Below are 14001 nucleotides of genomic sequence, written 5' to 3' on the forward strand. Positions count from 1 at the left end.
CACAGACACAGACACAGACACACACACACACACACACACACACACACTTCAGCCCAGGCCAAATCCTCTGTTCAGGACTTGACACAAGATAACATGAGTTTTACCCCCAGGAAGTACGGCATTTATTTAGGCACGAGAAAGCCGACTCTACTTCAGCTCCCGATGGACACGCTGACACTAGTCAGAGGGGTCCTGGGGCCTCGTCTGCATATGACTCATGGCTGACCTCCCTGAAGAGCACTAGGCCAGCGATTGCAAAGATACCAGAGTAACACGTGTAGCCACAGAGGCGATACTCAGGGGTGGGGAGCCTCACGGGAGGGTGGCTGAACCAGTCAGACACTAGGGAGAGAGCTCCAACCAAGAGCCAGCCCAAAGGTCACCTCCATGGAGAACCAGCAGACAAACTTCCTTGGAGGAAGTCTGAGGACATGGAGAACGTTCCAGATGAGCATCTGCGACTCCCTGACTTACATGTTCTGCCAAGATCTCAGAATAGATTACCCCCCCCCCCATTAAAATGGAGGCACCTGGCAGCTCACACCTGTCATTCCAGCTACTCAGGAGGCTGAGAGCTGAGGATCGAGGTTTGAAACCAGCCTGGGCAGGAAAGTCCATGAGACTCTGATCTCCAGTGAACCACCAAAGGCCAGAAGTAGAATTGTGGCTCAAGTGGTAGAGCACCAGCCTTCAGCAAAAATAGCGCAGGGAAAGCGCCCAGACCCTGAGTTCAAAGCCCAGGACAAGCACAATAAATTTAAAAATGCGACAATGAACTTGATACATGGCTCAAATGGTAGAGTACCTTTACTCCACTTAATTAATTACTAATTTATTAAAGTATCACTTTAATAAACTGACTTTTTAGAGACAGGAAGCATAGCTCAAGTAGTAGAGTGTCAGCCAGGAGAGAAAAATCTGAGCATGAGCAAAGGAGGTCCTGAGTTCAAGCCCCAGTACTATCACACACACACACACACACACTCACACTCACACACACACACACACACACACACACACACACACACACACACACACACACACACCAATTGACTTTTGGTTGTTAAAATTATTATTAGAGAAGGATAAGATGACATCTAATACTAGTACCCAGACAATCATGCAAAATGTCAAACTGTGTTGAATGCAAAGGAATAAAGAATGATATTCTGGGGCAAATACAGGCACACTGTCTCCAAGGAAGGAAAAGAAGAAGGGGAGGGAAGAGAGGAGAGAGGGAGAGGGGGAAGGGGAGAGGGAAGGGGAACAGAAGGGGAGGGAAAAGGAGGGAAAGGAAGGGAAGGGGAAGAGGGGAGAGGAAAAGGAAGGGGAGGGGAGCGGAGGGGAGGAGATGATGACATACTATCAGGGACCCATCTGCCCCTTCCTCTAGGTTGAAATTCAAAAATGTTCCCAGCAAAAGAACAGAGTCTTGTTCAGTCTGGATGGGGGGCAGGCTGGGGGGGAGGGGTTGCTACACGGCGCCCAGGCTGATTGTGCTCTGCATTTGCAGGGCAGTCCCAGTCCCCCACCACACCCAAATAGCACTGCCCCACACGCATGACCCCGTAGATCCTGCTCTCTTTGGATGCCAGCCACTGACCCCCCAACCCGGCTGGCAGGGGAGGCTGCGGACGGAGGGGCCACATCCTCTAAATAAACAGACACCCAGGGGTCCCACAGGTTCTCAAGAAGTATTGAGCTCATCCACTGGCCAAAGAACCCACATGCTTCTAAGAGACATCGGGAGAGACAAGACATGAAATGTATCCAAGATGCCGCCAAAGCTGCTGGCTGCATCGGAGAAATCTCAAAACAAAATACATTCATAATACAGCAGGTGTATTATATACACCAGGTATAATACATCAGGTACTAGTGGCTCACACCTGTCATCCCAGTGACTCAGGAGGCTGAGATCTGAGGATCATGGCTCAAAGCCAGCCTGGGAAGGAAAGTCTGTGCAACTCTGATCTCCAATGAACCACTAGAAAACCAGAAGTGGTGCTGTGGCTCAAGTGGTACAGCACCAGCCTTGAACTCACCACACAATTCTGTACTGCCACCTACACACTTGGGAGACCTCAGCCTATTATGATCATGGGTGAGCAAGGAAGCCATTCCATCCCATGGATTTTCAGACAATGATCATAAACCTGTCCCTTAGCTCTTTTGCTAGAGACCTAGTGCTGTACCACTTGAGCCCAGCTCCATTTCTGATTTTCTAGTGGTTCATTGGAAATAAGAGTCTCGAGGATTTTTATGCCTCTGCTGGTTTTGAACCTCAATCCTCAAATTTCAGAGAAACTGGGGTTCCAGGCATGAGCAATAGGCACCTGGATTCTCCTGAATTTTTTACCCTAGCTGATCTAGAAACTCCATCCTCCCAATCTCTGCCTCAGGCGTAGCTAGAATGATAGGAGAAAGTGACAACACCTGGCTTCACATCCTTTCTGGAAAGCTCCTTTAAAAACAACAATGATTAAAAAACCCATCACTGAAACAGCACTCCCGCCGGCCATTCTTGAGTAGGGAGAATCACAGTCAATCTCCACATAGAGTCCGAATACACAGACAGAATGCAGGCAGAGACAGGCGCAGGAGAGTAGACGGTCTCCCAGATGCACAGGGGGGCGCTGGGGACATATGTACAGCAGGAAAGGGGAAGGTGGAGAGGACAGCGGCCAGAACTCAGCCTTGTGGGAAACAGGATCACCACGTGCGGGGCAATTTCCCGCCCTCTTGTCCTCCACAAAGTACATCAAAACCTGGAAATGGGCTATTTTGCAGGAATTCTAGTCATTCATTCGAACCAAATCAGCCTTGTGTGATGTGCGAAGAGACAAGGCTCTAGAAGGGCACTTTGGGGGACGTCCCAAAGCCAGTGCGGATAAGGAGTTCCTTCACTTACAATGTAAACCGTGCCTTACACCCCCAGCAGGCCACACACCAGGAGCTCAACTCTCAGGAGACCTACTCGGAAACCTGGCTGGTATCAGTGCCACCCCAAGTTCTGCAGCCCCTGTCTCTGTGCCTCTGAAGGGCAGCGAGAATCACACAAGGCCAGTCTCCTGAGGCCTCCACGTATGAACCTGACACAGAATGCCAAGGGCCAGCCACGAGCCTCCAAGGACATCTATCCCATCAGCACCGTAGCTGCCGGAAGTCACCACCAGCAGAGACCAGTCACAAGTACCAATGGGAGACTATCCTAGTCAGATTCACACCAAAGGCCTGTAGAGCTTTCACCCCACCCTTTATTTTTTTATTTTTTCAAAAACATTAATGATCTCAAGTTCCCTATGTCTAGAAACCTACTTGTGTTTTCCCTTAAGTGCTCTCATCTTGCTTTCTGTAAATAAATGTGGATTCACCGGCAAAACAGACTCCAGGAGAAGGTTCTTGAAAGGATCGTGTGTATTTCAGAAGTAACCTTCTTGGGTTTTTCTTCTTGAAACCAAAGCACCTTTGTAAATAGGCACAGAATAAATTTTAAAAGAAAACAGCTGGGCGCCAATGGCTCATGCCTGTGATCCTAGCTACTCAGAAGGCTGAGGTCTGAGGATCATCGTTCGAAGCCAGCATGAGCAAGAAAGTCCCTGTGAGACTCTTATCTCCAATGAACCACTCGAAAACCAGAAGTGGCGCTGTGGCTCAAGTGGTAGAGTGCTAGCCTTGAGCACAAGGAGGCTCAGGGACAGCGCCCAGGCCCTGAGTTCAAGTCCCATGACCAACTAAATAAATAAGAGGTCGGGAAGATTAAGGAAGTAAGATCGTGTTTGTTCCAGAAAACGGAAGGACAGAGAGAGGACCTGGGATGACGAAGGGGTGAAAAACCCTCATAAGACCTGACCCCAAAACCACTTAGGAAAAATGCTAGGAACACAGATGAGGACAGGAGTTCGAGGACAGACATGCTCAGAGCTTATTTCTAGCTGAGGAGAACAATCAAGAATTGCAGCGGACAGCCCCTTTGGGATGCAACTAGAGGAGAGAAGAGCTTTGAAATGGAGTTGGAGGAATTTGGGGAAACAGCATCCACACAGAAGGATGAAGCTAGATGAAGACCGAATGACCAACACAGGTGCAATTGGTTCAGCCCTCCTCCTACATGACTACAGCTAGACCGGCAAGGCCTTCCCTCCCTTCAAGTCTAGTCTCCGTCTCACTCCAGTAGATTCTACGTGCCCCTCCCTATGATAGGGCACCTGCGGCCCAGAACCCTAGGTAGGCCAAAGTGGAATTGTTCTCAAGTCATTTCCAGCAGAGGTGGGTGCAAATCAAACAAATAATGACCCTTGAGTTTCATCAACAATTCCTGGAGTTTCTAACAAGGAGAAACACACACACACAAGCAAGGCTCCCATTCTGACACTCCAGAGGCACACCTGGCCTGCCTGGTAGGAACTCCCAGCCATGGTCACTCAGTCTGTCTGTGATCACTGCCCCTGCCTAGGTGGAGCCCACCAGCCAAGGTCTGAAAACACAGATCCATGAGGCGTGACTTGATTTCCCTGAATATTGTAGAACCTACCACACACACCCGAAAACCCAGATTACACTCACTACCACTCCTCCCCAACCCACCTCCACCAACAGGCATCCAGAAGAAAAATAGCAGAAAAGAAATAGGTAAATAAATGAATGCACTGGGCTTTGTTCAGGAACACAGATCCATAAATCTTGATCTTGATTGGCTTTTTTTTCTTTTTCCTACCTCTGTACATCTGGGTTCCCATTTATTTTAAAACACAGAAAGGAGGAAGCCAAAAAAGGTGGTTGTGCAAAAACGACGAAGCCAGCCAGGCTAACCATCAGTGATTATAGCCACAGTCAGGTGAGCAAAGGTGTCTCTTAAGGCTTCCTCCTCCTCCTCCTTGCTCTTCCTCCTCCTCATTCCTCCTTCTCTTTTTCTTTTTCTCCTCCTCTTCCTCTCCTGCTCCTTATTCTTCCTCCTCACTCTTCCTCCTTCCCCTCTTTACTCTTCCACCAACCTCTATTTTGACATCCGCATGACCTGATGGGGCCCCAGAAGACGGGAGGAGGGAAGTGCTTTTATCTCCAATGAGCCGGCAGAGAGGTGGGAAGTAGAGCTGTGGCTCTAGTTCAAGGCCAAGGAAGCTCTCACCTACAACTCTCTCCCACCCCCCTACAACACCCGGAAGTCCAGTGAAGGATTCTGACCACCATGTCCACCTCCCACCCCCAGCCAGGCCTGACATCTATAGATCCACCTTGGCCTCTCCTCAGTTCCCCTCTTGCTCTGGCCTCAAAGGCAGAGTCTTGTGCCTCTACCTCCAGGCGCTGCCCTTCAGAGACCCCTAAAAATTCATCCCCAACAGTTCCAGCCCCAGAGTACCACATCTGGCCTTCAGGCTAAAGGCCAGGTATGAGAGCTTGCACCTGTAATCCCAGCTATGCCAAAGGTATGCATGGGAAGATCACCATCTGAGGTCCCCTACCTGAATAAAAGCAGCTAAAGTGAAAAGGGCTGGGTGCCCAGCTAGTGGAGGAAAGCACCCACCCATTGAGTGAGTGAGAGAAAGAGAGAGCTAGAGGGGGGGGGGAGAGCAAGTGAGCACATCTTCAGCTGAGCCTCGCTTCGTGTTTGTGAATTGTCTTTCCGAATGCAAACCACAGCGTGGAGATTCGAAGGTGAAAAATCAATTTGGGGGCGGCATCTGTCCAAACCACAACCCCAGGGGCTGGGTGCTTCCGTGCGTGGGGTCTGCCCCCGCCCCTTCCTCTGTCCACATTGAGGAAGGAAGTGCTACAGGATTGGGACACGCCCAGAGGTTGTCCTGGGCACCCCCCTTCTGTCCAATCCCCCCCACACCCCTCACCCGGCCTGCTCTGCACCCCCAGTGAAAGTGGCCAGTGTGTGCACGGCACGGCCTTCACCACTCCAGAAACACAGGGGCCCAGGCCAGCCCCTCGCTGTGAACAGCCAGGCCTGGGCCCCCATCCAACTCTGTCTTGGCCGAGAGTCAACCAGCAGCTTCCCTTTCTTCCTCCTGGCCAGCAAGAAAGCCAGTGGCCAGGGAGGAAGCTTGCTTCGTGTGTCCTTCACTAGCCCCTCAGCTGGACAGCTCTGGTGCGGCTAGATCAGGGAGCCGGCCCCCTTCCCGCTGGCCAGAGAATGCATGCACGTGCCCCTCGTTATGTGTCTCCCTGAGTGGGGGTGCAGAACACGGAGGGCTGGGCCCTCCACCAGCTCCTTCTCCCTGTGTCCTTCCTCCTCCTCCTGAAACCACTCTCTCCTCCTTTCCTGCAATTCATCCTTCAGGGGGAAACTGAAATATGGGTGGGGAACATGTGGCTCTGGCCTGTCACCTGAGGAGCTCAGAAGGCTGAGACAGGAGGATCGTGGGTCAAAGCCAGCCTAGATAGAAAAACTCTGTGAGACTCTTATCTCCAAGGCACCAGCAAAAAGCCAGAAGTGAGGCTGTGGCTCAAATGATAAAGCACTAGCCTTGAGCAAAAGACAGTATCCAGGTCCTGAGTTCAAGCCCCAGGATCTGCATCAGAAAACAACCAACAACAACAAAGGAAGGGGAGGCACAGAAATGAGGCGACAGAGGGTGAACAAAGGCAGCCGTGGTCCTCAGTGGACACCACGTGGAGAATGAACTCTACCACTCCTGGATGGGGACGGGAGGAAGAAACTGGGGGAGAGAGCGAGGGAAGAGAAGACATGGTCCACAGAAAAACGAGCTCACAACCCAACTGATGTAACTGTCACCCTTCTGCACGTCATCTTTATCATCACAATAAAAAATCAATTGTGGGCTGGGAAGGAGGCTCAGTGGTAGAGTTCTTGCCTTGCATGCCTGAGGCCCTAGGTTCAATTCCTCAGCACCACATAAGCAAAAAAGCTGGAAGTGGCGCTGTGGCTCAAGTGGTAGAGTGCTAACCTTGAGCTGAAGAACTGAGGGACAGTGCCCAGGCCCAGAATTCAGGCCCCAACCAGCAAAAAAAAAAAAAAAAATTAATTGTAATATGGACTATCCCTCTCTCCCCACACACTCTTCCTGAGATATCTCACCCGGCCCTGAGATGGTCTCCAAGCACTCTGTTCCCACAGTGCTAGAAGGCAGAGAACAGAGTCCAGCCCCAGTGGTCACCCCATGTTTGGCAAATCTGTCTGTAGCAGGTATTTATTGAATAGTTGAATAGAGAAATCACACACACACACACACACACACACACACACACACACACTTAGAAAAGACAGAAGTTGGGCACCAGTGGCTCACACCTGCAATACCAGCCACTCAGGAGGCTGAGATCTGAGGGTCAATATTCAAAGCCAGCCTAGGCCAGGAAGGTCTGTGAGACCAAAAAGCAAGAGGTGGAGGTGTGACTCAAGAGGCAGAGCCGCCAGCATTGAGCAAAATCAAAATTAATTAATTAATTAAAAATTAAAAAAAACTCAGGGGCAGCGCTCAAGCCCCACAACTGGCACCAAAAAAAAAAATCTAATTAACTAAAAGAAGACAATGTGAAAGAGAAGAGATGCCAAGATATCAGATAAGATCAATTACAAAGGGGGGGACCCAAAGAAAGAATAAGAAAGCAAATCACCCATTAAAAGAAGACCCACTGGACATGGGTACTGAGGAGCCGCCAGCCCTGAGGCAAATCAACCTGGAGACCCTGGGCCTCACTTTCCCCCATCTCTTAAATGAGAAGCCGGCAGTGGACATCTTTCTAGCAGGTCAGAGCTGGACGTTTCCGGTTTCCTCTAATCCACCAGACCAGACAACCCCTGCCCCCAGCTTCATTAACTCATTCATTCCTTCACTTAGTCCACACGTGTGTATTTCATTAGGTGCTACTAGTCACTCAACAATGTTAAATACAAGTGCTGAATTGAAATCTCTCTCCGCGCCCTGGAGAAGTTCACATACTTCCCGTTCTCCAGCAGGGTGCGTGAAGAGAATTTCGGGGCACCAAGTACACCCAAAATCCTGAGCAGGTGCCGGTAGCTTCGAGAAGGCCCAGAGAAAGGCCACAAGGCCACTAACCTGGGAGGAGCATGGACATCCAACCACGAGCACGCCCTTCCAGCTCATACCACCACTCTCCCATTCCTGCCCCCAGGGGCTGAGGCACCCAATGGGTTTTGTGCCACCGCCAGGGCCTGGGCAGGCCCTGAAGCCCACCCCTCTCTGGACTGCCTGCTGCTGGCCCAGCCCCGGCATCCTGGAAGAGGACATCAATCCCACCACTAATCTCCTGTCTCTGGAGAATCCCTTGTGGTTGAAAGAGGAGATCCACTCTAATAAAATGTGAACAACTCATTAGACCCATAACTCCCCTTTTGATCTCTATTTACAGAGAGGGTAGGGGAGGGGGGTGGAGGGACTCCACGAGGATGGGGCTGTGCACACCCAATGGCAGAGAAGGGAAAATGGGAGTCAACTGTGAGGAAGAGCTTTCTAGAATTGTCAGGGAAGCTTGGAGGATGGGGCTGAAAAACAAAACAAAACAGAAGAGCCTTGCCTGGCCAAGACCATCCACACCCCACCCCCTTGGGTCAACCTTTATCTTTGTAGTTCAAAAGAGGAACTGCAGGGGGGGGAAGGAGGCATGTCTCCGTTGATAGAGTGCCAGCCAATAGGGTCAGGGACCAAGTTCAAGTTCAAAATGGAAAAAGGAAAGAGAAGCACACTAGCTTGGAACCACCAAACCCAACCACACACAGCCACAGAGGCGTGTCTCCGTTGATAGATTGCCAGCCAATAGGGTCAGGGACCAAGTTCAAAACGGAAAAAGGAAAGAAAAGCACACTAGCTTGGAACCACCATGCCCAACCACACATAGCCACAGAGGCGTGAACCACACATAGCCACAGAGGCGTGTCTCCGTTGATAGAGTGCCAGCCAATAGGGTCAGGGACCAAGTTCAAGTTCAAAACGGAAAAAGGAAAGAGAAGCACACTAGCTTGGAACCACCACGCCCAACCACACACAGTCAAACGGCCAGTTCTCCCTGCCCCTTCCTCACACCCTGCCTCAGACAACTGAAGGGACGTCAGCCCACAGAGGGGAGCACAGATGTCATTGTCAGTTGATTCTTGAACAGCGAAACATAAAATGCCATCATCATCTTCCCTGTCCTCTCCCGCCCCATCCTCAAATCCAGCAGAGATGAGAAGGATCTGGAAAGATGTCTTATGATGTAAAAAACATGCTGAGAGCCAGATCCACTCAGCCTGCTTCTCCCTGCTGAAGATCACTTCCTCCATCTGCTGATTTCAGCCCCGGTGCTGTTCCCTACCTGGCCTCCCCTGCACCAGGCCCTACCCATGGGGGCCATGAGGCCAAAAGCCAAGAGGACAGGGAAGAATCTGCTGCCATCTTTCTAGATGCAAGGTCCTACAGTTCCCTCCGCCTCCAGTAGGAGCCGCTCTTCTCAACCAGACTAAATAAAAGAAGGAGGAGAAAGAAGCCAGGCACCAGCAGCTCACACCTGTCATCCAAGCTACTGAGATCTGAGGATAGAGGTTCAAAGCCAGCCCGGGTGGGAAAGTCTGTGAGTCTCTTGTCTCCAGTAAATTACTGGGAAAAGGTTGGAGGTAGTGGTGCTGTGGTTCAAGTGGTAGAGCACTCACCTTGAGCTCAAGCCCGCAGTGACAGCACCCAGGCACAGAGCTCAAGCCCCACAACAGCCAAAAAAAGCAACTGGTGTGCAGAGGGGGTGATTTTTCGAGAGGGATTTTTCTCCTCCCTTCCCTATCCTGCCATTTATCCTCACTTACTCCTCTGCCTGCTGCATCACCCCTAAGAAAAAAATCACCCAGTAGCAGAGGCAGACTTTCAGACAAGACAGGCTTCCTAGAGCCAAGGCCAATGAGTGAGAAGAGGAGGCAGGCCGGAGCCCATGGGCCACCATCTCCATGCAGGGACCCCAGCCCGGCAACCCAGAAACACGGCCCCCAGGGGGGCTGGGACTCCTGCTTCACAGCACCACTGACCCTTCCTGGGAAGTCTTGGTTTCCTATTAATTTCTTGTTTTAATTGCATACCATGCGTGCTCCTCATTGCTGTTGCTATTAAAACTACTTTTGCTCCCACCAGCAACCTCGTCATGCATGACAGGGGGGAGGGGGCAGGAGGAGACAAAAAGCCAACCCAACTGGCAATTCATGCAGCCAGGAGGAGAGGAGAACAAAGGCTCCCCCCTCACCCCGACCCCTCGTCTTGGGGGTCCCCCCCACCCCACAAAGGCCCACCTGTGGCCACTCCCCCAAAGGCCTTGGCCAGTCGGAACCCCTCACCCCCACTCGGGTCCTGCCCCTCCACATTCTCCTCATGCCCTTTCTCTTCTCTTCCTCTGCACCCACCTTCTGTCACCCCTCCCTCCCCATTGCTGGTGGGTCCTGGGGTCCACACATGACAGCTGGAAACCTGGCTTTGTCCTACTGGGTGAGTGGGGAGGGACGGGGGCTGAGACCCTGCCATCGCCCCAACCCACTCCACGCCAATCACTGGGAGACCCAAAGGTACTCACCTGCGAACTCTACCTGCAATCATGGCCCACCCCACCCCTGCCTCTGAGCTATTCTGAAGAAAGATGAAGAGTTCTCCCAGCCCACCTCCTTCCTGGAGCAAGCAGGTGGAGAAGCCAGCTGAGGGACCTCCAAAGTGAGCAAGCACCTCGAGGATGTGTGGAGGCGGTGGGACTCGAACCTCTCACTCTGAGACACCTCGGGCACAGACTGGAGTCTCACACACACTCTGAAACAAGAGGAGATGACTGGGCATCTGGCTGACATCCATCCGCCCTTTCTGGCCAATTCTTTTTTTTTTTTTTTAATAATCATCTACTACAGGGCAGAGGGACGAGCGCCTTCCGTTGACTCTCCATCTCAATGGTTCCAAAGCATTGCTGATTCGCTTTTTTAAGACCAGAGATGGGAAAATAAGTAACACACATAAAGAAAGGGATGAGATATCGGGAAAGCATTATTGATGATTCTGCTCTAGATTCATTCCAGACCTTGATCCCAAGCTCAGGCTGGTGTGTACCTGTTCCCTGAGTTTGCAGCTGTCTGTTGAGTGAGGCAGGAAGGTGGGCCCTGGAAGATCAGAAGCTCCAGCTGTTGCCACCCCTAGCTGGGTCGTGATCCCATCTTGTTTTTCCCTCAAGAGTTACCTTGGCTTGCCCAAGTGGCTCATAGAAGAATCATTTCACTAAGTCTTTCTTCAGCTCTCCTCCCCCGCCCCCACACACACATGCACACACACATTAAGATGCTGCCTAACCGACATTTTGCCATATTGTGAAAATGGATGAAAGGGGAAGGTGGGGGAAATGGAAGTATCCATGCGATTTTCAGGGCTGGTAAGACACACACACACACACCACACACGCACGTACGTGCGGGGTCAGTACCATCCCTTTGTTCAGCACAAAAGCTCTCTCACGTGTGGACTCCCTTCCCACACACCCTGCATTTTGAACTCAGGGAGAGAGCCATTTGCAACTGAGGAGCTCCAGCAGTTTGCCCCCAAAAAATAGGGAGGGAAGGGGGAGGTGGGAGGAATGTGTGGGTATAAATAGATGTGTAGACACAGGAGAAATTTACAGCTCAGAGAGAGAACACATGGTGTGGAGGATGATTGAAAAACATAAAGAAATAAAGAAATCTCCCCCCCCCACACACACAAATCCAAATGAAAAAGCAGATTACAGACACAGTCCCTCCTTGCCCAGCTCAGGATTTTAAGGTCTCCCTCAGCGACCCCCTAGGGGGGGTGGAACCTGGCAATCCTGCCTCTCCAGCCAGCCTGGACCCCTGGGCGACCTGGCCTCCAGGGATGGGAGGCAGCACGGGACCAGCAGTCTGCCCTCGAGATGGCCGCAGTGACCCTTGCTGTAATCCTCTCTCCTGATTTTTAATGTAAGGGTGCAGATCATTAGGATGGGGTGGAAAGATGGAGCCAGGAGATAGGGGGGTGGGGGTGGGGGTGGAGACATTAGGCAGAAGGGGAGAAGTGGGGGGGGTTGGAATCTAGATAGCTGGAGCACATGGGCTGGGGAGGAGGCTCAGTCGTAGAGCGCTTGCCTTGCATGCATGAGGCCCTGGGTTCGATTCCCCAGCACCACATAAGCAAAAAGAAAAAAGCCGGAAGTGGCGCTGTGGATCAAGTGGTAGAGCGCTAGCCTTGAGCTTAAAAAGCTGAGGGACAGTGCCCAGAGTTCAGGCCCCACGACCGGACCCCCCCCCCAAAAAAAAGAAAAAAGAATAGATAGCTGGAGCTCTTGGCGAAGACAATGGCATTTAACTAGAAAATCATCATTCACCCAGACGCCTACCCACCCTCCCACCTGCCCCCTGCCAGGATCCCCCAATAAAACCTGTTTGATGATGGAGGGGAAAGAGGCCGCCTTCTTTGTTAGAAGTCTTCCCCCCCCCAAAAAAAGCATTATTTTTCAGATCCGTTTTTTGGGGTGAGAGACCCAAAAATAAATGAATAAAGAATCACTTGAAGGGAATGAATAGTAGAGACCCCTTTTGTGTGTGTGTGTGTGGTCCGGGAAGGGGACAGGGGTGCGGGGAGCCCCTTGAGCCCTGTGAGGAGTGGGGGGGGGCACGGCCAGCGCGGGGCTCACCTGTATGGGTAAGAGCCGAACCTGTAGCCCGGCCGGTCAGCGGCCAGCATTGGTGGGTGGCTCAGGCCTGGGGTGCTGCCTGTCATATCCACTTGGGAGGGAGCCAGGGAGCTTGCATGGAAATCTGGCCCTGGGGTCCGAGGGCACGGTGGGGCGGCCCCAGCATGGGTGGCGGGGTGGCGGGCCGGTGGGCTGGCGGGCAGTCCAGTGGGTCGGTTGGTGGGTGGCCCCGGTTCCCCCCTCCAGTGGCCCGAGGGTGGGGCTCCTACTGTCGGTGGGGCTCCTACTGTCGGTGGGGCTCCGCGCCTGGCTCTTCTTCCTGACCCTCCTCTTCCTCACAGAGGCTCAGCAGTGGAAGCTTGGGGTGGAGCAGCAGGGAGCCAGCTGTGTCCCCCTGGCGGCGGTGGAGCATGGCGCCGCCGCCCCTTCCTAGGGGGGGGGAAGAGAGAGAGAAAGAGGGTCAGTGTGGAGGGGGGCGTGCTCCAGGAGACATCCCAAGTGGGTAGCAGTGGAGGGGGAGAACCGCACCCCGAGTGCGTGTGTGTGTGTAAGGGGGGGCGCAGGGCAGCGCCGGGACGGGCGACCCGAGGGGGTCGGGGGGCGGGGGGGGGGGGAGGCGCGCACACGGGCACGCGCGGGCCAGCACCGGCAGTCACTCACACTGGCTTCGGCTGATGCGGCCGAAGCCCCGGGCTGTGGGGGCTGACAGGTAGGGGGCACCCGGATCATGGCTGCGCTGGCGGCTGCGGCGGTGGCGGCGGCGGGGCCTCCTCCTCCTCCTCTCATTCCTCCTTTATCTCCTTCCTCCTCTCCTTCCTCCTTTTCCTCCTTCCTCCTCTTCTTCCTCCTCTCCTTCCTCCTCCTCCTACCCTGGCTTGTGCAGACAGCTCTGCAGGTGCCCGTGCCACAACCGGGGCTCCGCTCGCAGGCCTGTGCTGGCTCACACACGCTCAGCCCCGCAGGCCCCCGCCGTGCTCCCGCCCCCCCCCCCCGCGCGCGCTGCCGCTGCCATTCCCCCCGCCCTTACGCATATGCGCACTGCCCGCTGTCCCCTGCGCACGCCCCCACCACCATCCCCCTTGCGTACTGTCCCGCCCCTTCTGCACGCACGCGTCCTCAGGGGCTTCACCTGCCATGCCAGCCCCGTGCAGGACCCGGGAGAAGGGAGGGATCCCCAGGGCCCAGGGGGATCCCCAGGGCCCAGCCCCGGCCCCGCCCCCGAAACCCGCAGAGAACCACAACAAGCCCCCCGGGATCCCCTCGACCCCCAAAACCCGCAGAGATCGACAGCGAGGTCCCCGCAGCCCAGCCCCGCCCCCCGCAGGCCCGACCCTGGGCGCTCACCGCGGCTCCGTGCGTGCGGGCGGGGGTTGGGGTCAA

General features: G+C 53.5%; 1 protein-coding gene across 1 annotated transcript in view; it reads right to left on the reverse strand.

The window, feature by feature from the left end:
- Positions 1-12678, reverse strand: part of LOC138836770 (anaphase-promoting complex subunit 4-like) — a 46669-nt gene extending 33991 nt beyond the window's left edge. Inside the window, 1 exon segment of the mRNA XM_070035420.1 lies at positions 12622-12678. Within this exon segment, the coding sequence (XP_069891521.1) occupies positions 12622-12671 (50 nt within the window). The 5' untranslated portion in view covers positions 12672-12678.
- Between the last annotated feature and the right edge of the window lie 1323 nt (positions 12679-14001).

The sequence above is a fragment of the Dipodomys merriami genome, unplaced genomic scaffold (assembly GCF_024711535.1).
Source record: "Dipodomys merriami isolate MVZ:Mamm:240054 unplaced genomic scaffold, mDipMer1.0.p SCAF_259, whole genome shotgun sequence".
Classification (NCBI taxonomy): domain Eukaryota; kingdom Metazoa; phylum Chordata; class Mammalia; order Rodentia; family Heteromyidae; genus Dipodomys; species Dipodomys merriami.